Source organism: Platichthys flesus, chromosome 22, assembly GCF_949316205.1.
Source record: "Platichthys flesus chromosome 22, fPlaFle2.1, whole genome shotgun sequence".
NCBI classification, from domain to species: domain Eukaryota; kingdom Metazoa; phylum Chordata; class Actinopteri; order Pleuronectiformes; family Pleuronectidae; genus Platichthys; species Platichthys flesus.
In genome coordinates, this window is record NC_084966.1 from 14188459 (window position 1) to 14215217 (window position 26759).

At 40.6% G+C, this 26759-nt stretch overlaps 2 protein-coding genes and 1 long non-coding RNA gene across 3 annotated transcripts in view; 1 reads left to right on the forward strand and 2 right to left on the reverse strand.

The window, feature by feature from the left end:
• The first annotated feature begins 2999 nt into the window (after window positions 1–2999).
• Window positions 3000–4629, forward strand: LOC133933572 (uncharacterized). Its single transcript, XR_009912069.1, has 4 exons — window positions 3000–3168; window positions 3294–3358; window positions 3913–4060; window positions 4296–4629. It is a non-coding gene; the product is annotated as an uncharacterized LOC133933572 (long non-coding RNA).
• A 6101-nt stretch (window positions 4630–10730) lies between these two features.
• LOC133933469 (gastrula zinc finger protein XlCGF8.2DB-like) lies at window positions 10731–11958 on the reverse strand. The gene has a single exon (XM_062380598.1). It carries the CDS (start codon window positions 11733–11735, stop codon window positions 10959–10961), a length of 777 nt encoding a protein of 258 aa, XP_062236582.1. The 5' UTR covers window positions 11736–11958; the 3' UTR covers window positions 10731–10958.
• A 1143-nt stretch (window positions 11959–13101) lies between these two features.
• LOC133933439 (zinc finger protein 260-like) overlaps window positions 13102–26759 on the reverse strand; it is a 627571-nt gene continuing 613913 nt past the window's right edge. The window contains exon 4 of the mRNA XM_062380551.1: window positions 13102–14022. Coding sequence (XP_062236535.1) covers window positions 13330–14022 — 693 coding nt within the window. The 3' untranslated portion in view covers window positions 13102–13329. The remainder of the gene's footprint in view (window positions 14023–26759) is intronic.

A 26759-nucleotide genomic window follows, 5' to 3' on the forward strand; every position in this document is an offset into this window, starting at 1 on the left:
GTGTTATTTTCATCACCAAGTCTTTGTCTGAGTCTGAGTCGAGTGCTTTTGGATCGAGAGCCTGGGCTGCAGTCTCTGTAGGAGCCGCGCCGCTCTGTGTTTCTCTCACGGAGCTAAGCTCGGCAGCTGACTGCCGCGCCGTGCTGTCCCATTCTCCGCAGTCCGTGCTTTTTTCAGTCTGTTTTTTTTTGTCTTTAGTTCAGTTATTTTCTTCCCTTGCTCCCCTGTTAGCAAGCTGACTCCCAGCTCTGCACTTTCCTCCGCTCCTTTGTTTTCTCCTCCTCCCTCCCGCTTCGCGCCAGGCCTCGACGCACTGGACGCACCAGCCGCCTCCTCTTCCTGCGCGCACTCCATTTCCTCCTCCTCTTCACCTGTGCTCTCCTCGCTCAGACTGACCTCCTCACTGTCCCCAGACACATCTTGAACCTCCCCTGTTTCACTTTGGTTGCACACACACTCCAATTTATTTAAACACAGGCTGCATTTAGTATTTTTCTGGGCATTCCCTTAGTTTATGTCCCGGCTGTACACACATCCTGCATACTCTTATCTGCTTGTCGTGAATTACTCTAAAGTATTCCGTACCCAGCGCAGTATTGAATCTGGCTGAGTACGGCAGTGATTGGACCTGATTATTGAATTTTAGCTTGAGGAATCTTGTCCCGTCCGCCACGTTGGTACTCGACCACATCCTCCTCTTGATCGGTGACACAGCCGAATAATATTTTGCATAAAGACGTCGTTTTTAAGGTTACTTTTGTGTATAATTTAAGCTTGTGTAAATACAGTTACAATACTAACAAATAAAAACAGTCAAATGTAGATCCCATTTGGAGTTTCAGTGGTAAAAAGCATTGTAGCGGGATCCAGTACAGTTTAAGTAAATGGGAATTCCTTCAAACGAATAAAATCAATTTGGGAAAAAACTTTTAAACTACAAAGGATTTCATTAGTCAAGTTATTCTATTTTGTTGTCAGTTTGCTTTACTGTCAGTTTCATCGATTGCTATGATGTCTAAGATTCCTTTGATTTCTCAGCTGGGCCATTTCTATGCCTTTACCAATTGTACTGGTTGCAAAGCTGAAATATTTATACAATCAGAGGAGAAACAAGAGAGAGTGGGTGTTTTGCCTTGGCCGAAAAAGAAGGTAAAGATTACACCATGAAGCCCGTCTCACACCATGATGTAAGACACCATCCATAGGCAATACCATTACTTTTCTTCATACTTATCCTATTCTTATAATTATGTGTGCATAATGATGTATATAATATTTTAGTATTAAGTAGCCCCTAATGAAATGTGAGTGTTTGAAATAGAAGTAAATCTGTAAAGATGAATGTCACAGCCCGGCTCACGACTGTGACAATGAGGGAGACAACACGGGTGAACTGTCACTATTTTTATTTATTTAACAGAATAAATTATAAGCAACAACCAAAGTCTCCAAAAACAAAACAGAAGGGTGCTGGCGTCCGGGAGAGCCAACCTCTTGCCGTAGGTAGAGCGAGAGAGAAAGCGTGTGAGACGAATCTGGCCAGTCTTTTAAAGGGCAGAGCACACCTGGCCGAGATGTGCTCTGATTGTCGCTGATTTCAACCCAGTCTCATCAGAAAACGTTCAGTGGCAACGTTGGTCCACTTGGAGCGACGTTACCATCTCACAATCTGGCCTCTCAGAGTGTTAGATGGTAACATTTTGTCCTCCCATTGTTTTGCATTGGCGTGTTCTCACGTCACGTGACTCACAAGCTCCCGTCTGCCGAGAGGAAAACATGGCGGATATTCCTTGTTTTTTCAGATAAAAATATATTTTTGTAACTTAGTTTGGGCATAAAAATACATTCTGACACCATTTCTAGCGAGAAATGTGCTCTTTGCTTCCACAGTCTTCAGCCAGTTCTTGCTTATGATAAATATTTTAATAGTTATCACAAATGTTTTTATCGTTGCTATGAGGGTTGCTATGACGCTGCCATAACACCACGGCGTAGCGTGCTGTTAAAATCACCGTCCCTGCGTGGTGTCGTTCAGTGATCGTGAATGTTATTCACGTTATATAATATTAATATTTGAGGCTAGATTACACATCTAATGCGAAGTATCCTGCGAGACCGTTCATACTGAGAGCGCCACGGGCCGAGAGCGCCACGGACCGAGTTCGTGAGCGGACATGACGTGTGGCTTGTAAACAAAACATCCAGTCCTTTAACTCTGCGCTGCGTCATAACAAGGGGCGCTTCGTTCTGTCTGGTAAGTAGTTTATTGTTTTTAAAGATCGTTACGATCTAGGTTTACAGTCCGAGTGCTGAGACAGCGGATGCGGAGTCCGTTGATACACACAATGCTAATCTTCAGCTAATACACCATTGTTAGCCACATGCTTCAGGCCACCGTAGCCTGTGCTACCTGGGAGGTGAATACATGGTTGTTGAAACCAGTTCAAGACGCTTAGCTCATCATTGAGGGACGCTACAATATAAATATAAACATGAATTTGATTTATGAATGCTTTAGATTAATAAGGAGTGTATTTCTCTACCATTACTCCACAATATCAGATCAATTTGGTTTAATGTATAGTATGCAATATGACAGTAATGTTTCCATGTTATGGAGTTGCGATTCATTTTATAAAACAATTGCTATGTTCTGTTTTTTAATCAAGGAGGATCCAAGTGAAGCTACAGGAGTTTCATTAACGTCAATAAATTGGACCGAACACTTTGTTTTGCTTGATGAAGAGCAGGAAGGGCAGCCTGGAGAGAAAGAGAAGCCGGGTTGAGCCCACTACCATCATCCACGTACCACGAGGAAGATGAGGGAGAGAAATGATCCTACCATTAAAGAGATACTTTTAAGTTACATACCAGAAACACCATTTTATATAATACATTTGTATTAAATTCCCAAAGTACGCTTGCTGAAATACAAGTTAAAATCACACTGAAAGTTATATCTACCAAAACTGCTTGTTTCACAGACTGCAGTTTTGTTTTGATCCGATGTGGTGTGTAAATACAACTGTATCGGCAATGGGTTGTGGGGCATTAACATTTGCTCTAATTTTGTTTTGACAGACTGTGAAAAGAGCGTTGAGACCATCACCACTGTACAGGAAGACACAGTCCAGTAATGGGTGTCAGAGGTTCAGTAGTGAACGACAGGTACTGTGGAAAAATGTGTCATTGTTGTACAATGTCCTTTGACTCTGTTTACACAAGGTTAACACAAAAAGGTTTGATTGTAAACTGATATTGGTACGAATTCATATTGTTCTCCTCTTCACAAGAAACAAACAATCCAAATTACCTGCAGAACGCCCTTGATGGAGGCTTCAGCTGCATCGTCAGACTGGTGAGACAGCAAGATGCCAACTTTAATGCCAATTTATTTGTGTAACATTCTCTGACCAAATGTATAGATTACCTTTTGCAGATTGTAAAAAAAGACATCCCATTTATTAAGAAAAAACGACACTAGAATTACCGCACTGCGTTGTATGACTCCGCTAACCAGTGCAGTGTCCGTCTTCATATTTCTACATATTTTCTCTCATATAAATGACACTGTGTCTCTTGACAACTGAAACCATAAGATGAGGTCAGTGTGGCCTTGACCTTTTGACTTTAAGACAAATACACAGTTAGACAGTCCGAAAACATACAGTAATGCCTCCGACGACTCGCTATAACAGAGGCATTAAAACGTTAGTTTAGTAGATTGGATTTTATTGGTGTTACATTGGACATCTTGTATGGGTACACCAAAAAATATATTTGGTTTCACATTCTAGATGTCAATAAGCAGAGACATCAACTCAGAAAAAGATTTCTGTAGAAAAGCAAGCCCTGTATGTGTGTATGTATACGCACTATTGAGACGTTTTGTTTTTTATCATATATTCTCAGGCAGCACTGAGATATTGACTGAGACGGGACGTGAGGGCCTACTCTGCATGCTCAGAGTTCAAGCCCAGCAGGCTGCAGCGGGCCTGACATATTCCGGAACAGCAGCACAGTCTTTAGATGACTCCTCTGAAGATGAAAACATGGCGAGGTACTTCTCCACTGATGAAGAACTGTAAGGGCTGTGATTAGCTACACTCTCTTGCTACAAGGCTACTCTTGCTACTCCCTGGCAGCCTTAGGAAGGCATTAGCTCGCTGTTGGGTATCTGTTAGCTTCAGCATTTTTTGTTTTTAGCGGCCTGTCTGATGTTTATGTTTAAAAAAACAAATCAGAGGGAACCATCTTCATAATTTAATACTATGGTTTGTTTGTGTGTCCTTCAGTTCTTCTCAAGAGAAGCAGTACAGGTGTGCCTCAGCTCCACGGTCCCTCCTGCAGCCTCTGCTCCTGATGCTAACGTCATGTCTCCATCACAACAAGCAGCAGACCTGGAGTGACAGACCTTTCTCCAGAGCTGCCCCCTCCCTCTGAAACCCCCCTCTCCAAAACACTATTTGTGTCGTTTTTTAAGTCTTATTTGCATGAGAATTGTTGATCATAACATTTCCAGCAGATGCCTTAATGTAATGTTTCTGCACAATAAATTACATTGATCATAACATAATGGTATTTCCTTGCACTTCCACACCATGATATTGGCAGATAAGATGCTGATTACATTAAAGCAGTGAATGCTCTGCTTTAAGCAACATGAACACACAATGATCCAATGGATCTGAAGTAGAATGGGCCCATTACATTCTTTAGAGAATGCCTCAGTTATTGAAGTCAGAAAATAACTTTCTTTATCTGAGGTTCCAGTCATTTATAGTCACAGCTAAGGTCTGGTTGTTTAGGGACACCCATATCATGTTGTTTAAGATGTGTAACATCAAGTTTGTGTATCAGTGCAAAATACACTAAAATTAGGTGACCCAGCTGTTTCACAATGCAATCTCATAAGGTCTTATGAGAAACATTCTTAACATTAAAGAAATTAACACAGTCGATAGCAATAGATGTTTCACTTAAATCAGTAGCTGGTAATCGGCAGCCTGACTTATTCAAACACATTAATACTACAATGAATGAGGCAGGGGTTTTCTATCAGATATCAACTATATCGTCACATTAGGTTTCTCTTGAGCACATGGAAATGACCTTCACATTCCACTCACTGTCACCTGCACCATATTGTTTCTGTATCTACAGTGACTTTTAGGAAAACATATACTAGTGGGCAATGTATAAACATTAATACATCTTATTTATATAGAGCTTTTCAAGAAGTGCAAGTACTTCACTGAGGGACAGCTCATACAAACAATATATACATATATCTTATTTCCATGAGCTAGGACAGCCTCACACATGGATGTAAACCAACTTTAGAACACATTTGCTTATACTGGAGATCTTTAAATGAATGTCCCAGAAATGATTTCTGATATTCACACAGCAGAGGAGCTTGGTGGCTAAAAGCCCTGGCTCCTACTCTACTTTGAAAGACTTTAGGGACGACAAGTAGGCCTAAATGTTAGTACCTTATAAACCCGCTAGAGCGGAGTGCTCTAGTGGGTTTATAAGGTAATAACAGCTCTTTAAGGTAAAATGGCGCCATATTATTAAGGGCCTTGAAGGTGAGGAGGAAAATTTTAAATTCTATTCTGGATTTAACTGGAAGCCAGTGTAGCGATGCTAACAAAGAAATATGTCAGCTTTGCAACCGGTACAATTGGTATAGGCATAGAAATGGCCCAGCTGAGAAATCAAAGGGAATCTGAGACATCATAGCAATCGATGAAACTGACATTAAAGCAAACTGACAACAAAATAGAATAACTTGACTAATGCAATCCTTTGTAGTTTAAACGTTCTCCCAAATTGATTTTATTCGTTTGAAGGAATTCCCATTTACTTAAATTGTACTGGATTCGGCTACAATGCCTTTTACCACTGAAACTCCAAATGGGATCTACATTTGACTGTTTTTATTCCAGAAAACAACAAAATGTATTTTTATTTTATAAGTATTGTAACTGTATTTACACAAGCTTAAATTATACACAAAAGTAACCTTAAAAATGACGTCTTTATGCAAAATATTATTCGGCTGTGTCACCGATCAAGAGGAGGATGTGGTCGAGTACCAACGTGGCGGACGGGACAAGATTCCTCAAGCTAAAATTAAATAATCAGGTCCAATCACTGCCGTACTCAGCCAGATTCAATACTGCGCTGGGTACGGAATACTTCAGAGTAATTCACGACAAGCAGATAAGAGTATGCAGGATGTGTGTACAGCCGGGACATAAACTAAGGGAATGCCCGGAACAATACTAAATGCAGCCTGTATTTAAATAAATTGGAGTGTGTGTGCAACAAAAGTGGGGAGGTTCAAGATGAGTCTGGGGACCGTGAGGAGGTCAGTCTGAGCGAGGAGAGCACAGGTGAAGAGGAGGAGGAAATGGAGTGCGCGCAGGAAGAGGAGGCGGCTGGTGCGTCCAGTGCGTCGAGGCCTGGCGCGAAGCGGGAGGGTGGAGGAGAAAACAAAGGAGCGGAGGAAAGTGCAGAGCTGGGAGTCAGCTTGCTAACAGGGGAGCAAGGGAAGAAAATAACTGAACTAAAGACAAAAAAACAGAACGAAAATAGCACGGACTGCGGAGAATGGGACAGCACGGCGCGGCAGTCAGCTGCCGAGCTTAGCTCCGTGAGAGAAACACAGAGCGGCGCTGCTCCTACAGAGACTGCAGCCCAGGCTCTCGATCCAAAAGCACTCGACTCAGACTCAGACAAGGACTCTGCGATGAAAATAACACAAATAAGGAGAAGACAAAGCACGGAGAGGAAACAAAGAATTAACAAGAGGAGTAAATCTAAGAACAAAAAATGAAAATCAGGAATAAACAATGACAACCGTCACCTCATTTAATGCCCGAAGGCTACGCAAGAAAAATGATCAAATATGGCATATTATGTGTACAGGAAACACACTTGGATGAGGAGTGTATGAGGGAGATCGAGAAGGAGTGGATGGGAGGCAGGGCCGGCCCTAGCACATTTGGCGCTCTAGGCAAGCTTCACTCCTGGTGCCCCCGCCCCCCCTAAAAAATATATTTTTTCAAAATGATTTTCCACGAAAACTTTCTTTCTTTGTCGAAGTTGCTTGGACACACATACTCTAACCATAAGCCTCAATGTGCTAGCATGTTCTGACAACACCAAGGAGCCAGTACCCCTACCGTTTTTTCGATTTTTGGCCAATGTTAGATATTTTTTTTAATGTCAAACTATTGGTTGGAGATATATGTTACGGGTCCCAAGATTGATACCAAAGCAACTAAGTATATCTGTAGAATACAACATGAATGCAGAAGCAGTAACTACACGGAGCCTTCAGTTCCTCATCTGGACTGCATCTTATTCAAATTAAACACAATTTCAAGTACAAGCATTTCTCTGAGTGTAACTGCATTTTAAAGTGCATAAAACATACATTAAATTATTATGGTGTCTCTTTACTTCCAACATCTTAACACACATTATCAGTCATAAAAAAATATAAACATTTACAATATAGACCTAATGACCATTAGCTTATAACTGTTTTTTATAAGGCACAATATCAATACATGACTTAATAACAGAGTCTGTGTGTGTCGGAGCTGAACTACACACTGTAAAGTAAACAATATACTATCGCGACCCGCCCGCAGGACGACGCGCATGTAAAACAAACACCTATACAGGCTAACGTAGCCCCGCCCACCTAGTGGCGCGAGTGTCTATATCAAACAACATCAACATGTCTCAATGTAACTTGTGGTGATCAAGCGAAGCTTTAGGAGCTAACGTAGGTGACTCTCACTCACTACTCACCTGTAGAATACAGGATGGATGCAGCAGCAATAAAGACACAGAGCATTCAGTTCCTCATCCAGACTGCATCTGGCAAGTGGGCGGACGTTACCCCCAAAGAGACAGGGCAGGGTGCAACTGCTCACGTGCCAAACGTTCCACCTAAGTGCTGCTGTCATTTACTGATTTCTCAAATGAAACATAAACCCACGTGACTATCACGTATATTATTAGGATAATCTTTAATCACTGTTAAAGTAATTAAATACAATATTTTGGGCAGTACTACGTATAGAAGGGGGCGCAAAAAACTCTGCCCAGCCCAAAAAAAATGTATATCTTTTTTTTTTGCTTGGGGCAGTTTTTGGCGCCCCCCCTCTGAGTTGCGCCCTAGGCAACCGGTTGCCATGTCACCTGTAGGAGAGACCGGCCCTGCCTGCTTTACAGCAGTGATCTCAGCAGCCAGGAGGGCGGGAGTGTTTTCATCCGACTGCATTTGTCCAAGAGACTGAAAGACACAAATATAGATTTAACAGATAAATACACAGTCCCATCCTAACGTCAGATATATTAAAACAGACAGAGCTGAATGGACTTTAGTAATTTACACTCATCTGCTATTAAAGTCTTTAAAACTACATTAAAGTAATAAAAGACAGTTGTGTTTTGAAGTCTCTCCTGCTAAGAACAAAACGTACTGTGTCTGCGGAGAAGTTGATCTTCTCCATGTTTGATGAAAGCAGTTGATCCAATGTAGGAAAAGTTCTTGTAAAGTAGTTTTGCTGTGAAGCACTTGTCTGCTGACTGTCGTCTGTCGCGGTTTGAAGAAGTTGTCAGAGAGAAGGTTCTCGTGCAACTGAGGTCTACTAATGGTGTGATTGGACTCATGAGAGGTGTTGTCCCTTTATATATAAGTCAATTGTACCTGTTGCTATTTTATATGAAAGTCCAATGATCAAATAACCTATGGTATCAAAGGATCCAATTATCTATGTGACAGGACAGCATCATAGGATCAAATAATCTAAGGATATAATCTTTTAATGGATTTGAACAGTGTTATGTAATATATATAATATAAATAATAACAATAATAAAAAAAATATTTCTTAAAATCACTCTCTGTGTACTTTAGGTGAATTAAGATTAAATTGATAATTTAAATCAATTTCCCTTCAAATCTATCTATGGCCTCAGATGATCTGCTGATTTGTTCTGAGAGAAAAGTGTTTCCTCACAAACAGTTAACGGCTCTAATGTCACATGACTGTTTGGGATCATGTGATGCAGATGTAGAACCTTTTCTCTGATGAACTGAAGTGACAGGACTGGATCTGATCATCACAAATTGAGTTCTCTATACGTAGAAGATCCTAACGAGTAAAGTAGGGGTCAAACAATGAGTGTGTGGTTTCAGTCACACTTCAGATCTCAGGATAAGATCTGAAGGAAGTTCAGCTCTTACTCCTCGACAGCTCCGTGTGGCCAGTGCACGAAGCTGTTTGTGCATCCGGGTCCTAAAGATGATATTAGTATTCAACTAATCTGCAACAGCAAATACATTCTGTACATAACTGTGACCTGATTCACTGAGTTGTGAGACCAGGTATTCGGTCCTGGTCCTGCTGGGGTCGTTCTGTGTGGAGTCTTTGTTCTTTCTTCTGATTAGACATTAGCTTTGTTTTTTTAACCATCCAAGGAAAACAATGGGACGTCCAGTGATGACAGACTCCTTCGTTTAGGGTTTGCAGTGAATTTAAACGTGCGTTAGAAACGTCACTGCTCATTTCATAAGTTTTACTTTGCATACAAATGATTCTCCATCTCTCTTTGCTTTGAAACAGACACCATTTAAAGTATTGTTGTATATTTTATTCCCACTTGGCTCAACAACCTCGTACGTCTGACAGAGCTTCGTCCAGAGGTTTAGATTCAGCCTCACAATGTGGAGGTTTAGGTTCCTGAGTGCTTTCAGTGAAAGATTTTGCACAAAGTTGATCAGTATTTCTTTTTTTAAATTATCAGTATTTGTCCCAAACATTTTTTAGACTCTAGGGTTCAACTGGAATGTCTGTATTTGTCTAATATCTGTTTTCTGGAGAGATCGTTGGAGAGATCATCTTTTTTAGGAGTATTATTTGATGTCATGTTATTTTATATAAAGTGTTAATTTTCTACCATTTACAGTATTATAATACCAGTGAAAGTAAAAAATTAGAATCAGCATTCAAGAAAACATAGAAATAGACACCAAGATCATTCAAATCTAACAAGTACAGTGTTCGGCGTCCATCTTGGATTTTTGAATGGCACGTCAGGCAGATTTGTTAAGTAGACCCTTTGGAACCACCATCCCAAATTTGGTGCTTGTATCACATTTTGCACAAATTTTCTATTAGATGCCCCACTATAAGGTGATAAGTTAGGAAGCATTCAGATTACGGACAGCTCTTATAATGGCGGCCACTGAAATCCTTCAGGTCACTTCTCTCTGAACCTTCCTGTGAGAAATGTATTTTTCTATCCAACGGCCGGCTGTGGCCAAGGGGTATAGCGGTCGTCATGAAGGTCCGGTTTGATCCCCAGTCATCCCCATCTGCATGCCGAAATGTTCTTGGGCAAGATGCATAACCCTGAATTATCCCTCATATAACGACAAAGTGCTCCTAATAGATGCACTGTATGAATGTGTGTGTGTGAATGGGTGAATTTAAAACTGTACTGTAAAGCGCTTTGAGTGATCATCAAGACTAGAAAAGCTCTATATAAATACAAATCCATTAACTATTTACAGCCATGGTCACATGTCCCTTCACATTGTAACCGCCTCTTCGGTCACTGATCAGTAAGCACACTGATTAAAATCAAACATATTTAATCATTTGAACTGGTTAAGAACAAACATATACATACTTTGCAAGGAAAACATTTAAAGACAGGTTAAAGGGGATTCAAATTTCTCTATTAATGTGTATAATAATGACCTATTAATATGTACAATATTAGTAGTTGCTGACTAATCTGAAAGAAATGTTTGTTACAAACGATGCAACTTCAATCTTTAAGCACACAGAGCAGGTAAATTCATTCTCTCCTGTTTGACTGGTCATGTGCAGTTAGATTACCTATTAATCTAAATATTTCCCACGCTAGGAGCAAGTAAATGATTTCTCTCCTGTATGAATCTTCATATGTCCAGTTAAATGGCTCTTTTGTCTAAATCTTTTACCACACTCAGAGCAAGTAAATGGTTTCTCTCCTGTATGAATCTTCATATGTCTAGTTAAATGGCTCCTTTGTCTAAATGTTTTGCCACACTCAGAGCAACTAAATTGTTTCTCTCCTGTATGAATCCTCAGATGTAAAGTTAGAGAACCAGTGTGGGCAAATCTTTTACCACACACAGAGCAAGTAAATGATTTCTCTCCTGTATGAATCTTCAAATGTTCAGTTAGACTGAGCTTTCGGCTAAATGTTTTACCACACTCAGAGCAACTAAATGGTTTCTCTCCTGTATGAATCCTCATATGTGAAGTTAGAGACCCCTTTTGTCTAAATGTTTGACCACACTCAGAGCAACTAAATGCTTTCTCTCCTGTATGAATCCTCATATGTGAAGTTAGAGACCCCTTTTGTCTAAATGTTTGACCACACTCAGAGCAACTAAATGCTTTCTCTCCTGTATGAATCCTCATATGTAAAGTTAGATGGCACTTTCTTCTAAATATTTTACCACACTCAAAGCAACTAAATGGTTTCTCTCCTGTATGAATCCTCATATGTACAGTTAGATCCCCCTTTTGTCTAAATGTTTTACCACACTCAGAGCAACTAAATGCTTTCTTAGCAGTTATACATTTCTTATCACTTTGAGACTGTTTGTTACTTTTTGTATTTAAACCAGACTGAGGTTCCCTGGTCTGCATCCAATCATCTTCACTGTCTACAGTCTTGTCCTCAGAACCTGGTTGTAACAGTCCATCAGGACCTGAGATCCTGGCTGGTACTGGTCCTCCACAATTCGCTCTGTTCTCCTCAGTCTGACTCTGATGAAGCTGTGACAACTGAGGTTTCTCTTCATCTTCTTCACTCTTCACAGTGACAGCAGTCAATGTGAACTTGATATCAGCCTGCTCAAGTTGTTGAAGCTGCTCCCCATCCTGAAGTTTTACTTTGCATACAAATGATTCTCCATCTCTCTTTGCTTTGAAACAGACACCATTTAAAGTCTTGTTGTATATTTTATTCCCACTTGGCTCAACAACCTCGTACGTCTGACAGAGCTTCGTCCAGAGGTTTAGATTCAGCCTCACAATGTGGAGGTTTAGGTTCCTGAGTGCTTTCAGTGAAAGATTTTGCACAAAGTTGATCAGTATTTCTTTTTTTAAATTATCAGTATTTGTCCCAAACATTTTTTAGACTCTAGGGTTCAACTGGAATGTCTGTATTTGTCTAATATCTGTTTTCTGGAGAGATCGTTGGAGAGATCATCTTTTTTAGGAGTATTATTTGATGTCATGTTATTTTATATAAAGTGTTAATTTTCTACCATTTACAGTATTATAATACCAGTGAAAGTAAAAAATTAGAATCAGCATTCAAGAAAACATAGAAATAGACACCAAGATCATTCAAATCTAACAAGTACAGTGTTCGGCGTCCATCTTGGATTTTTGAATGGCACGTCAGGCAGATTTGTTAAGTAGACCCTTTGGAACCACCATCCCAAATTTGGTGCTTGTATCACATTTTGCACAAATTTTCTATTAGATGCCCCACTATAAGGTGATAAGTTAGGAAGCATTCAGATTACGGACAGCTCTTATAATGGCGGCCACTGAAATCCTTCAGGTCACTTCTCTCTGAACCTTCCTGTGAGAAATGTATTTTTCTATCCAACGGCCGGCTGTGGCCAAGGGGTATAGCGGTCGTCATGAAGGTCCGGTTTGATCCCCAGTCATCCCCATCTGCATGCCGAAATGTTCTTGGGCAAGATGCATAACCCTGAATTATCCCTCATATAACGACAAAGTGCTCCTAATAGATGCACTGTATGAATGTGTGTGTGTGAATGGGTGAATTTAAAACTGTACTGTAAAGCGCTTTGAGTGATCATCAAGACTAGAAAAGCTCTATATAAATACAAATCCATTAACTATTTACAGCCATGGTCACATGTCCCTTCACATTGTAACCGCCTCTTCGGTCACTGATCAGTAAGCACACTGATTAAAATCAAACATATTTAATCATTTGAACTGGTTAAGAACAAACATATACATACTTTGCAAGGAAAACATTTAAAGACAGGTTAAAGGGGATTCAAATTTCTCTATTAATGTGTATAATAATGACCTATTAATATGTACAATATTAGTAGTTGCTGACTAATCTGAAAGAAATGTTTGTTACAAACGATGCAACTTCAATCTTTAAGCACACAGAGCAGGTAAATTCATTCTCTCCTGTTTGACTGGTCATGTGCAGTTAGATTACCTATTAATCTAAATATTTCCCACGCTAGGAGCAAGTAAATGATTTCTCTCCTGTATGAATCTTCATATGTCCAGTTAAATGGCTCTTTTGTCTAAATCTTTTACCACACTCAGAGCAAGTAAATGGTTTCTCTCCTGTATGAATCTTCATATGTCTAGTTAAATGGCTCCTTTGTCTAAATGTTTTGCCACACTCAGAGCAACTAAATTGTTTCTCTCCTGTATGAATCCTCAGATGTAAAGTTAGAGAACCAGTGTGGGCAAATCTTTTACCACACACAGAGCAAGTAAATGATTTCTCTCCTGTATGAATCTTCAAATGTTCAGTTAGACTGAGCTTTCGGCTAAATGTTTTACCACACTCAGAGCAACTAAATGGTTTCTCTCCTGTATGAATCCTCATATGTGAAGTTAGAGACCCCTTTTGTCTAAATGTTTGACCACACTCAGAGCAACTAAATGCTTTCTCTCCTGTATGAATCCTCATATGTGAAGTTAGAGACCCCTTTTGTCTAAATGTTTGACCACACTCAGAGCAACTAAATGCTTTCTCTCCTGTATGAATCCTCATATGTAAAGTTAGATGGCACTTTCTTCTAAATATTTTACCACACTCAAAGCAACTAAATGGTTTCTCTCCTGTATGAATCCTCATATGTACAGTTAGATCCCCCTTTTGTCTAAATGTTTTACCACACTCAGAGCAACTAAATGCTTTCTTAGCAGTTATACATTTCTTATCACTTTGAGACTGTTTGTTACTTTTTGTATTTAAACCAGACTGAGGTTCCCTGGTCTGCATCCAATCATCTTCACTGTCTACAGTCTTGTCCTCAGAACCTGGTTGTAACAGTCCATCAGGACCTGAGATCCTGGCTGGTACTGGTCCTCCACAATTCGCTCTGTTCTCCTCAGTCTGACTCTGATGAAGCTGTGACAACTGAGGTTTCTCTTCATCTTCTTCACTCTTCACAGTGACAGCAGTCAATGTGAACTTGATATCAGCCTGCTCAAGTTGTTGAAGCTGCTCCCCATCCTGATTGGTCCATGGGTCCTCCTGTTCCTCTTTAATGTGGGGGGGCTCTGGGTCCTCCTGGTCCACAAGGTGGCTCCATTGCTGCTGCACAGGGAGAACCTCTTCTTTATTCACCATCAGCTGCTGTACGTCTGCAGGACACACTGAAACACAAATACACACGTTTATAATTTCAGAGTATCCTGAAGTGTTTTAAAAACTTGTGTTGTGTCATTTAATGATGACTGTTATTATTTTTGAATGATCACACTCAGGAAGCAGAGATGTTGAGATGGTTAATAGTTGGTCTTACGACGCAGCTCGATAAATTAGCTGGGTTAAACCAAGTGTTTCCAGGATAAAATGTTTTATATTTTGAGGCCAAATAAACAATCTAAGACACGAGCAGAGCATAGCAAGGGGAGGTTAGTCAGTTGGTTAATCTGTTTTCAGACGCGACCTGTGGGTTAACCAGAGAATTGTCTCCAGAGTTTCTCCAGGGTTTGTGTTTCACACATGAACAACACTGCAGCAGGTTTTCTGCACAGACTCGTTCACAACAGTAGTGTGGGAGTTTTTTAGACGGAGACCAAACATTACATTACATTTAGCTGACGCTTTTATCCAAAGCGTCTTACGATAAGTGCATTCAAACCCGAGGGTACATACCAAGGACGACAAGAATCAAGAAAGTACAATTTCTTCAAAATAAAGCAAAACTACAAAGTGCTCTAAGTAAGGGCCATTTAAGTGCTACTAAAGTGTTAGTTTCAAAAGTTGTTAGTATATATATATATATATATATATATATATATTTTTTTTTTTTTATTCAAGGTAAAGTCGGAAGAGGTATGTTTTTATTTTTCGGTGGAAGATGTGTAAACTTTCTGATGTCCGGATGTCAATGGGGAGCTCATTCCACCATTTAGGAGCCAGGACGGCAAACAGTCGTGCTTTTGATGAGTGTTTAGCAGTAAACACTGCAAATCTAAAATGATCACAGCAGCACAACCGTGATGCACGAGTACTTGAAGCTGAAGCCTCAAGGGGAGATTTCTAAAGATGGCAGTTGGAACGGAGACAGAACCGCAAGTTTTACTTTTCATCCTGAAACAAGCGTAAAATATTACGATCATCAACACGTGGAATGGAATAGGAATAGACTGGAATAGTGTTGGGATTTCAAAATCTTAGCTTCTTCGTGTGTCTGTGAGTGAAGAGGAGTATGGAAACAGAACTCTGTACAATTTAAAAAAAGGAGGGGACTGGAGCCTTTATAAGGCCTTTCCACAAATTATTAATAATAACCTTTTTCCTCTTAGTGTTTAATATCGATATTAGCTTCAAAACGCTGGTCAGTCTCACACCTGTTTTGATAAAAGTGACATTGTTGTGGTTTAGTTCTTACAGCCGATAGAGCAGGAACACAACATTCGTTACTCAAGGCTAGTTTATGAAACACAACATCGAACTAGGGAGAACAAAATTGATTTGCGGCGACACCCCTCCAATATTTTAACCTATCACATTAAACCTACTGTTATAATTATTATGAACGCTTTCTGTTCGGCACCATTATTGTCTACCCCGTGCTACCTGATTTAGCCGAGGCTGTGAATGAATGTCGACTATGCCTGTTAAACTTTCATTGCTTCTAAATATATACGTGATGGAACCAAACCTTTGGTTCGGCTCTTCTCATATTTTGGATAAATGAACACGCTGACAATAGCAGGAATCATCTTAACTACACAACTCCAGTGACTGAATCAATCCACGTTGTAAACCAGTTTTTGTACTGAAATAAAACCCAGATTCTCCAGTTGCTATCTAGCAACTATGTCTAGCGCTGCTATGACATACAGGGAGCTTAGTGTCCATTGTGTCACAGCAATCATTTGAAATCAAGCATCTAAAAAAAAGGGTCTATTGTTATTAATATGACACAACAGCAATATAGAAATTATACTTATTTAAAAATATGCCAGTATCATAATTACTCACACAATATGTGTCGGTTTTTCAGGATGAGACGAAGCAGTCTGGAGGACTTTTTACACAAAAGGAGCCAAAACGCATGAACACCCCAGACGTGTGCTCAGCTTCCTAACAGCATCTTGCAGAAGAATATCAAGGACATGTGACCACTGGCTGCAGTGGAGGGTCAAAGCTCCTAATCCTTCTATCTACACATTTCATTAATTTAACCAACCAGACATTGTTTTAAACGTATCATTCCCTTTACGGAGTGTTAGTTTGGTCAACTCATGTTAGCAGAGCTGATGCTAGCTATTGTTAGCCTGTGAGCGGCTTCTCCAGGGACTTACCGACTCTGTGCAGCTGGAGTTCGGGCTTCATCACAGCATCCAGCAGCCTCCTCTGGCGGTAGATCTCCTGCTCTGAGCAATCTAACCGCTCCATTCTGTCTTCATACACCGCCACAGTTTCCTCAAACATTGAGACGATCTCCTCAGCAGCCGCCGTTAGCCGCTCGGTTAGCATCGCTCTCAGCGCCGGGACTTGAGCCGTTTCTCCTCCTTTCTCCACCTGCAGCAGAAAGTCTTCAGCGGCAGCGCTGATCCGCTCATGTACCGACATCAGCAGCAGCTGCACGTCGCACATGTTCCTCGTCTTTGCGCACTTTGAGTCTCGGAGCGAACAAGAAGATACAGAGGATGTGACGTCATACATCCGCTTCTGTGAGAACAGATGTATTCCAACACGCACCAGAGTGAGTCACAAGGACTGGTTAACAGCAAAACTCAAGCAGGTTGTTTAGAGAAGGAGGTGGCCCTTAAGAGTGGGGACAAGGATAGGTTCAGACTTGTTTGGCAAGGAGATTACAGAGGACAAACGACAGTACTTGAAGAAGCTGGAAAAACAATTCAGCTAACGGCCCCTTGTCAGTTTGGAAAGGCCTTCAGGTGATCATCGGCTGCAAAACCAAGTCCCCCCACTATGTGGAAGACCTTAAATGTGCAAACGACCTGAATGCTTTCTTTTGCAGATTCGACAGACAATGAACCACACCTAACCCTACCCCGCATTCCTTACCCCCATTCACAGTTATCACACCTCATCTTCCCAGCCTGGACAAAGACACTTACCCCCCCCCCCCCCCCCCCCCAAATGGTCCCAGACACAACCCCGTGCATCACACTGACTCTGGTTCACACACACACGCACAATTTTTTTTTAAATAATCATATTTCATGATTATTAATAATTAGCCAACGTCAAGTCTACTAATAATGCACAACATTAGGAACTAACTGACTTCACCAAAAAACCACTGTATGAGCCAAACCTGTAACACACTGTACTGGTGACCCAGAAAGTGAAGCATTCATTGGATCTACCCTCTATAGGTGAAGAACAGAATAAAGCCCTGATGGCAGATATTACATGGAGGAAATAGGGAAAGCAATCTCGAGATTAAAAGCTAATAAAGCGCACGGTATGGACGGCTTCCCAGCCGAGTGGTACAAGACCTTTAAGGATCAAATTGTGCCTATGCTTTTTGACTGCTTCAACTATACACTGAACAAATGTGAACCACCAGGTACATGGATGGAGGCAATCATTTTTGTTATTTCTAAGGAGGGGGAGGACAGAAAAGAATTTAGCGCATGAAGGCAAATTTCTGTACTCATTATAGACTACAAGTTGTATGTGTCAATACTAGTAAAAAAGTTAGAGCATATAATAGTAGAACTAGTAGATCCAGACCAAACTGGCTTTGTGTGTGAAAGACAGACACAAGATAATGTTAGACGGGTGCTACACTTTATCGATCATGTGGGAATATTTGGAGCTAAATTCATTAGTTTAGATACGGATCTGTACTTGGCGTTGAGAAGATTTGGCTTTAAGGACAATTTTATTAACTGTATCAGAACTCTATACTCCTCACCAAACGCCAGAATAAAAATTAATGGACACCTCTCTCAGGTTGTCAACTCGGAGAGAGGCTGCCGCCAAGGCTGCTCCCTCAGCCCCCCCCCCCTCTTTGCTTTATTTATAGAGCCCCTGGCACAGTTAATCAGGGATGATGAGGTGATAAAAGGAGTCATGATCATAGGTTTAGAGCAGAAGATCTGTCTATATGCAGATGATGTTTTGCTCTTTATTACAACACCAGAGGTCAGCATTCCCAGACTAAAAGATTTTGGAACCCACTCTGGATATAAATTAAACGTGAAAAAAACACAAACTCTTAGTTTTAATATGGGGAGAGCGTGGCCTAGGGGATAGAGCGGGTGCTCTGCAACAAGAAGGTTGCCGGTTCGAATCCCACTCTGTCCCATCTGCATTTCTAAGTGTCCTTGGCAAGGTACTGAACCCCTAAATGGCCCCTCAAAAATGTTGAGTGTTCTAAAAATGTAAGTCGCTTTGGATAAAAGCGTAAGCTAAATGACATGTAATGTAATCACATCCCTCAGAAAGACATGCTAAATAGATTTGGTTTCAAATGGACCCCATTAGAGATTAAGTATCTGGGAATTCAAATACCTAAAGAAATTTCCAAAATATATGATAGCAATTATAGCCCCATAAGTAAAAACATCAAGGAAGATATTGACAGGTGTTCCCAACTGCCCTTAGATATATGCATAATAGAATAAAAAAGATAAAAATGAATGTCTCTGTCCAAATGGCAGGGATAGGGATATTGTTTTTCTCTGCGTATTCATGTGCCAGTTCACGGCGCTCAAGGCCAAATTATAGTCGGGTTGCACGCACGCACACATGCACGCAAGACACGCAACACGCCCTTTTCGAGCCCTCTGGCGGCTTGCGTGCGTCCGACAATTTTTCTAACTACACGACAAAGCGACGCGAGCCTCACGCAGCCCGCAAGGCTTGTGATTGGTCTGCTTACTACATCCCGTCCGGAGTCTAGTTTCCGGTTTCATGCCCCACAATACGCGGTAATCACGGAAGATTTAGAAGAACGAATATGGACCAAATAGAAGAGCACTTGGCAGAAGAGAGTCAAAAGTATGACCACTTGTATAACCCGTCACTGACTGGCCGATTTGTCCGCCAGAAATAGGCTATGAGGAGCCGGAGTGGCGATGTAAATAAACAGTCGACGAAGAAGAAGACGTCTCTTCTTTGTGTGTTTTGTCTTTGAAAAAAAACGTACTCCGCCTATGGTTCTGGCGGTGAATTGCGTTTCAACACGCGCAGCACGTTAGAGAAGTATAAACCAAAACGAGTCCGTCGATGCAGCTGCTTGGCCTTCTGCGGTTGCAAACCGGGACTGGTCAGCTAGTTGTTTCAAGTGTTTGGCAAGCTCCTCCTCCATCTCATTTGTGAATATTCTCTTTACCTCAGCTACTGCATCCCAGGCTACTGATTTTACTTTCCCTTTCTCTTTTTTCTTTATGAGGGTTTTCTTGTCAATATTTCTATCCCTTCCAGCTTTTCATAAGGACTTCTTTCCTTGCATGACCTCAGCGGCTGCATTCTCCATCTCTGCGAGGGGTGTTTGGCCCCAGGTTGTCTTCCTGGTGTAGTTTCTTGCCATGATGGCTTTTCTACAATGTTTATGACATTACAAATAAAACATATATAATGTAATATAACACTAGAATATGTTTAAGACTAAACTAAACTTGTGCTCCACAGCATTTGTCCCACTTTACCCCAAAGCCACCGTTTTAGAAAAAACAACATCTCTTAGCAATTCAGGCTAATCTTCAGCTAGCATCAATCACATGGTTTCATATGTTGGAAGTTCACCAACATTTATGATATAGGTTTTTCTACCTGATTCAATTTGTTTTGACACAACAGTTGACTAAGTTCAAAGCAAGACAATTTCCTTTTCATGCAAAAAACACATTTTTGTGAAATAACATACTTTCCAAAGCACCAGCACCAACTTCTCCTTCATGGCAAGGGGGGAATGGGAGGGGCTTGAAAACATAATGGTCAAATGACCACAAATGTGTTCCGTTGCCTAGATACAGGGGGTGTCCCACATTACCCTGCTCTCCCCTAACACTGTGCACCTTTCCATTGAGACAAATTCTTTCACATTTGCCAATCTTTTCCTCCAAGTCCAGTTAATTTAACTTCTAAGCAAACCCGTTGAAACCATGGACTGTGTTCATATTAAATCATTTTATTTGTCTTCAGTATGGTTTTCAAACGAGGTAAGAGCTAAGATGTGCACCTTCAGACTGTGGCACATCGCTTCATATTTTCCAATAACTTCCTCCAAGTCCAGATGATTTAACTGCTGACAACACCTATTAAATCCAAGGACTATGTTCATATGAAATTAGTAACTTAATTAATAAATAAGAGTAGAGTTGCACAGCGGAAGCGTGCCGGGCCCATAACCCAGAGGTCGATGGATCGAAACCATCATCTCCTAAAGGAATCCTGTATCCACTCCCATGTTCACTGCTATGTCTCCCTTTCCTTCTGAACATGAACTCACCTACTGCTGAAAGTGACTCGCTTTGGCTTTTGAAGTTAAACATGTGACAAAATAGACCCGAGAGTTGAAGCCCATAACTTTGCTCATAGTTTTGTGTTTTTTTTTATTTTGAGTAAAGCTCTTATTCCCACATGGTGTGTGTTTGAAGTTTCGAATGTTCTATCATGTGTGTCTTCGATTTAATAGTCCTATTGTCGTAAAAGTGGAATTTACATCTAAAAACCTATTTTTTGTCTGGGTAAATACGAGTTTGTAACGGTAGTGTGGCTGAGCTTACTAACCCGTAAGCGAATGACTCCACCCACTAAACCCTATTCATACATGTGAATACATCAGGGAAAGGTGGACAAAAGTTTACAGCACCTGGTACTCTCAGGCAGTCTCCCATCCAAGTACTAACCAGGCCCGACCCTGCTTACCTTCCGAGATCAGACGAGATAACTTTATTTACGACACATTGTCAAAATAAATCCTTAACTATTCAATTATGTGGAGCAGAAAAGGGTAAAACATTCCATACACACACACACTCTCTCTTTTTTTTTATATTACACTTAGTCTTTAATGCATTTTGCTCCAAAACAAAGCCTTGTTGTCCTCTGAGTTGTTTTTGAAAAATTCCATCAAAACTTTCTGATTCTTGTTGATTGAAATACAAAGGACAGGAAATTATTGAAAAGTTCAAAGTTGGGTCAACTCCTATGATCTTTGGAGTCCACTCTCCTTTGAATACACAATGAACTCATCATGTGTACCCGATGTGGCTGTACTGCACTCTACTTACCTGCCAACCGCCGACCATACAAGAAGAAGAGCTTATATTCTTAAGGAAGATGGCAACAGTGAACAGGTTACCAAGAATCACCCAGGACTATCTGCTCCAAAATTAACAACATTATCCAGGCAGACGTGAGGTGGTAGCCATTAAAGGGGGGAGTTCCCTTTGTGCAGAGATAAGCACTCTTATTAAGCAGCTTCAGAAGGACCTTCACTGTATGGAGGAAAAATACAAAGAAGAAAAAGCAAAGAAGGAGATCCTGAAAACATTACTTCATACGATTATCACCAGCTCCCAAAATGTGTCCAGCATTCAAGAGATCTTAGAGGGATCACTCTTTAAAAAGAAGGCAGAGCTTTTAAAGATTGTAGTATCTCAAAAGAAGTACATTATTAAAGAAAAGAATCAAACTTTTCTGTGTCTCAACACAAAGATCACAGAGTTAGAGCACTGCAACAACCAGCTGAAGCAATCAGCCTTCTTTCCTGCTCCGCCTGCCGAGAGCCACCCAGTTGACTTTGACCAGGAAAAGCTGCTCAACAAACCAATCCAGGACCTCAAAGAGCAGCTTCAAATGGAGATATCTGATAATGATGAAAAGATCTCAGAGTATGAACAAAAGATCACCAAGGACAAACAAAAGTTATCTGGTTATGAACAGAAGATCTCCGAGGATAAACAAAAGATCTCTGAGTATCGAAAGAAGATCCAGGACCTCAAAGAGCAGCTTCAAATGGAGCTGAGGAAGTCTGCGGCTTCTGCGGATATAATCAAATTCATGGAGCTGGAGCACCAGAACTCTGTTTCTACTATAGAATAATTTATAAATACTTGCAGAGTTAAGAACTGGAAGCTAATAGGATTAAGTAAATCCATTCAATGAAAACCTGTCACAGAAGATCTCTGGATATGACCAGAAGATCTTGCAGGACAAAGACCATGAATTAAAATTCTCGGATCATAAGCCAAAGGTCTCAAATCATGAGATGAAGGACTCAGAGAGGACTGATTCGTGGGATGATGACTATAAATCATGGGACCTTAAACCTGATGTCTCAGACAATGAGGTGCCAGAGACCCGAGACCGGTTGGACACAGAATTTAATATATCAGACCTTGAAACTGATGTCTCAGATGTTGAACCAGAGGTCAAAGTTGATGAACCAGAGGGCACTGATTCATGGGACCTGTAAGGGAAAATTTAACTGACCAGGTATCTCACTGTTGTTGCCTTGGCAAACAAGAAGTGTGCTACAGCGGATGGACTTAGCAGATAGACACAGAGGAGGATTTCATATCTTTTTTTTTCTTATTACGTTTTATGAAGCACCTCTTTGTATTAGTTCTGGCATGTCTTCTGTTTTTCATATTGTCTTGTGAAACGCCTCTTTGTATAAGTCCAGGCTTTTTCACACTTGCAGCCAGTTGTTCCATCCTGAGCACCCATGCTTGTTGTGTAAACTCTGCAGAGCTTACTATTATAAAGACTCAATGGCCACTCCAGTCTGAGAATTTCATTATTTCAAATCTCAAGATGAATTTCCATCACAGGGTTATAGGAATAGCTCCGTCGTTCTCTCTCTTCTTCAGCGCTTTATTCTCCTCCTCCTTCTCCTCCTCCTCTCTCTCCTCCATTTCGTCCTTCTCTCTCTTCTTCAGTGCTAGATTCATCTCCTTCTCCTCCTTCTCTCTCTCCTTCAGCGCTTTATTCTTCTCATCCTTCACCTCCTTCGCTCTCTTCTTCAGTGCTAGATTATCCTCCTTCTCCTCCTTCTCTCTTCTTCAGTGCTTTATTCTCCTCCTCCTTCTCCTTCTCTCTCTTCTGCTGTGCTTTTTTCGCCTCTGTCTCCTTCTTCTGTCTCTCCAGTTGTTCTTTCCTTTCCAGCTTCTTCTTCTCCTTCCAGTGGTTTTCCGATTTAGGGTTATAAGAGGAGCTCCGTCGTTTAAAGAGAGAACTGGGGAACTTCTTCCATCTTACATGTTTCCCTTCTCTCTCCTCCTTCTCCTCCTGCTATCTCTTCTTCAGCGCTTTATTCTCCTCCTCCTTCTCCTCCATCTGCTGTAAGTTGGCCTCCAGCTCCAGGATTCTGGTCCTCAGGTTCTCCACGTCCAGCAGATTCTTCACTTACTTCAATTGAAGATCAGTGCGCAGCATGAAGTTTTTTTCCTCCAGCCATTTCACTCTCTTCTTTAGGTCGTCACACTCTTTCTGAATCTCTGCCTCAATGGCTCTTCCTGTGTCCACAGACCTGTCCTTGTCGACCCTGTTGTCTTTGAACTTATACATCATTGAGACTACAGAGTCCTTGATGTACATATTTAGCTGAAGCTCCTTCTGAGCAGCCAGAGGATCATTCAAAGCATCGAGCTGCTTCTTCTGGTCACTATTTATTCTTGTTGAATCATCAAGTCTTGCAGCCTGCTCTGCCTCCTGCTTTACAGCAGTGATCTCAGCCGCCAGGAGGGCGGGAGTATTTTCATCCGACTGCATTTGTTCAAGAGACTGAAAGACCCATATATAGATATAACAGGTAAATACACAGTCCCATCCCAACGTCAGATATATTAAAACAGACAGAGCTGAATGGACTTTAGTCATTTACACATGTCTGCTTTTAAAGTCTTTAAAACTGCATTAAAGTAATAAAAGACAGTTGTGTTTTGAAGTCTCTCCTGCTTAGAACAAAACGTACTGTGTCTGCGGAGAAGTTGATCTTCTCCATGTTTGATGAAAGCAGTTGATCCAATGTAGGAAAAGTTCTTGTAAAGTAGTTTTGCTGTGAAGCGCTTGTCTGCTGACTGTCGTCTGTCGCGGTTTGAGGAAGTTGTCAGAGAGAAGGTTCTCGTGCAACTGAGGTCTACTAATGGTGTGATTGGACTCATGAGAGGTGTTGTCCCTTTATATATAAGGCAATTGTACCTGTTGCTCTTTTATATGTAAGTCCAATGATCAAATAACCTATGGTATCAAAGGATCCAATTATCTATGTGGCAGGACAGCATCATAGGATCAAATAATCTAAGGATATAATCTTTTAATTGATTTGAACTGTGTTATGCATTATATATATTATATATAATATAAATAATATATATAATAAAACAAATATTTCTTAAAATCACTCTCTGTGTACTTTAGCTGAATTAAGATTCAATTGATAATTTAAATCGATTTCCCTTCAAATCTATCTATGGCCTCAGATGATCTGCTGATTTGTTCTGAGAGAAAAGCGTTTCCTCACAAACAGATAACGGCTCTAATGTTACATGACTATTTGGGATCATGTGATGCAGATGTAGAACCTTTTCTCTGATGAACTGAAGTGACAGGACTGGATCTGATCATCACAAATTGAGTACTCTATACATAGAAGATCCTAAAGAGTAAAGTAGGGGTCAATCAATGAGTGTGTGGTTTCAGTCACACTTCAGATCTCAGGATAAGAATACACTTTTCTGACTGTGTGGGACTGAAGGAAGTTCAGCTCTTACTCCTCTACAGCTCCGTGGGGCCGGTGCACGAAGCTGTTTGTGCATCCAGGTCCTAAAGATGATATTAGTATTCAACTAATCTGCAACAGCAAATACATTGTGTACATAACTGTGACCTGAATCACTGAGTTGTGAGACCACGTATTCGGTCCTGGTTCTGCTGGGGTTGTTCTGTGTGGAGTTTTTTGTTCTTTCTTCTGATTAGACATTAGCTTTGTTTTTTAACCATCCAAGGAAAACAATGGGACGTCCAGTGATGACAGACTCCTTCGTTTAGGGTTTGCAGTGAATTTAAACGTGCGTTAGAAACGTCACGTCAAAGTTTTACTTTGCATACAAATGATTCTCCATCTGTATTTGCTTTGAAACATACACCATTTAAAGTCTTGTTGTATATTTTATCCCCACTTGGCTAAACGACCTCGTAAGTCTGACAGCTTCGTCCAGAGGTTTAGATTCAGCCTCACAATGTGGAGGTTTAGGGTCCTGAGTGCTTTCATTGAAAGATTTTGCACAAAGTTGATCAGTGTTTCTTTTTTTAAATTATCAGTATTTGTCCCAAATATTTTTTAGACTCTAGGGTTCAACTGGAATGTCTGTATATGTCTAATATCTATTCTCTGGAGAGATCATCTTTTTTTCTACTAAATTGTGTAATTAAACATAGTTTTTAAAGTTGTGGGGTCCCCAATGAAAAGGGTGCAGTTGGGTGGTCTTAATGCCTCAAAGTGCATTAAAAAGGGTGGAAACGGTGAGATAAGACTAAATTTGCAACAATGTTAAAGGTTTGGGTTAGGGTTAGGGTTAGGGTTAACCTGAGGGCTGAAGCTGAAGCTGAAAAAATCTCAAGCTGAAAAAATCTGTGCTATTTGGCTACCATTATATAAATAGGGTCACTCATCATCGTATTTTCTCAAAACATCGTCAGTCAAATTACTTGATACCTGACATGCAGACAGTGGATGTTTATCAATCAATCAATCAATCAAAATGTATTTGTATAGCCAATATTCACATATCACAATTTGTCTCATAGGGCTTTAACATGGTGTGACATCCTCTGTTCTTAACCCTCAACAAGAGTAAGGAAAAACTATTAAAAACCCTTGAACAGGGTAAAAAGGACATAGAAACATCAGAGAGAACCACAGGTGATCACCTTCTTTTGGCAGTAGGTGGTGCGGGAGGATGGTCCCTGCGGAAGGGTTCTTTGATCCGGTTCAGTGAAATTTGAGAAAGTGTCAAAGGGAGTACTCGACAAAGCAGCTAGCACCTTGCCACTCCAGCCCCTTCCTTCCTCAACAGCAAATAAACTCTGTTCATTTACCCACCAACAACCACTCCGTGTCTGCTTTGGGGTCCGAACCTTCACTTAAACCTTAAATTTGGTTATCAAAATAAAATGTAAAACATTAATATTTAAAATATTAATATTAAATCATAACTTTAATTGGTTAAAGTTCTCGTTAAAGAGCCCCCCCCTTCTTCTGAGGTTGCTTTACGGCCGTTGCTTTACGGCTGAGGGGGAAGGTTTAACTAGGTGAGAAGCTATGCGTGTCTGTGTGGATGTTAATCAGATAATGATAGTCAGGGACAAAGCCTGTGGCGAGCCTAACTATTAACCTTCATTTAATTTATGCCTACAAGGTCACAGCATATATCAAACTTGTAAACACACCGAATTGAGTAAACAGTCTTGCCTAGCATGTATTATTA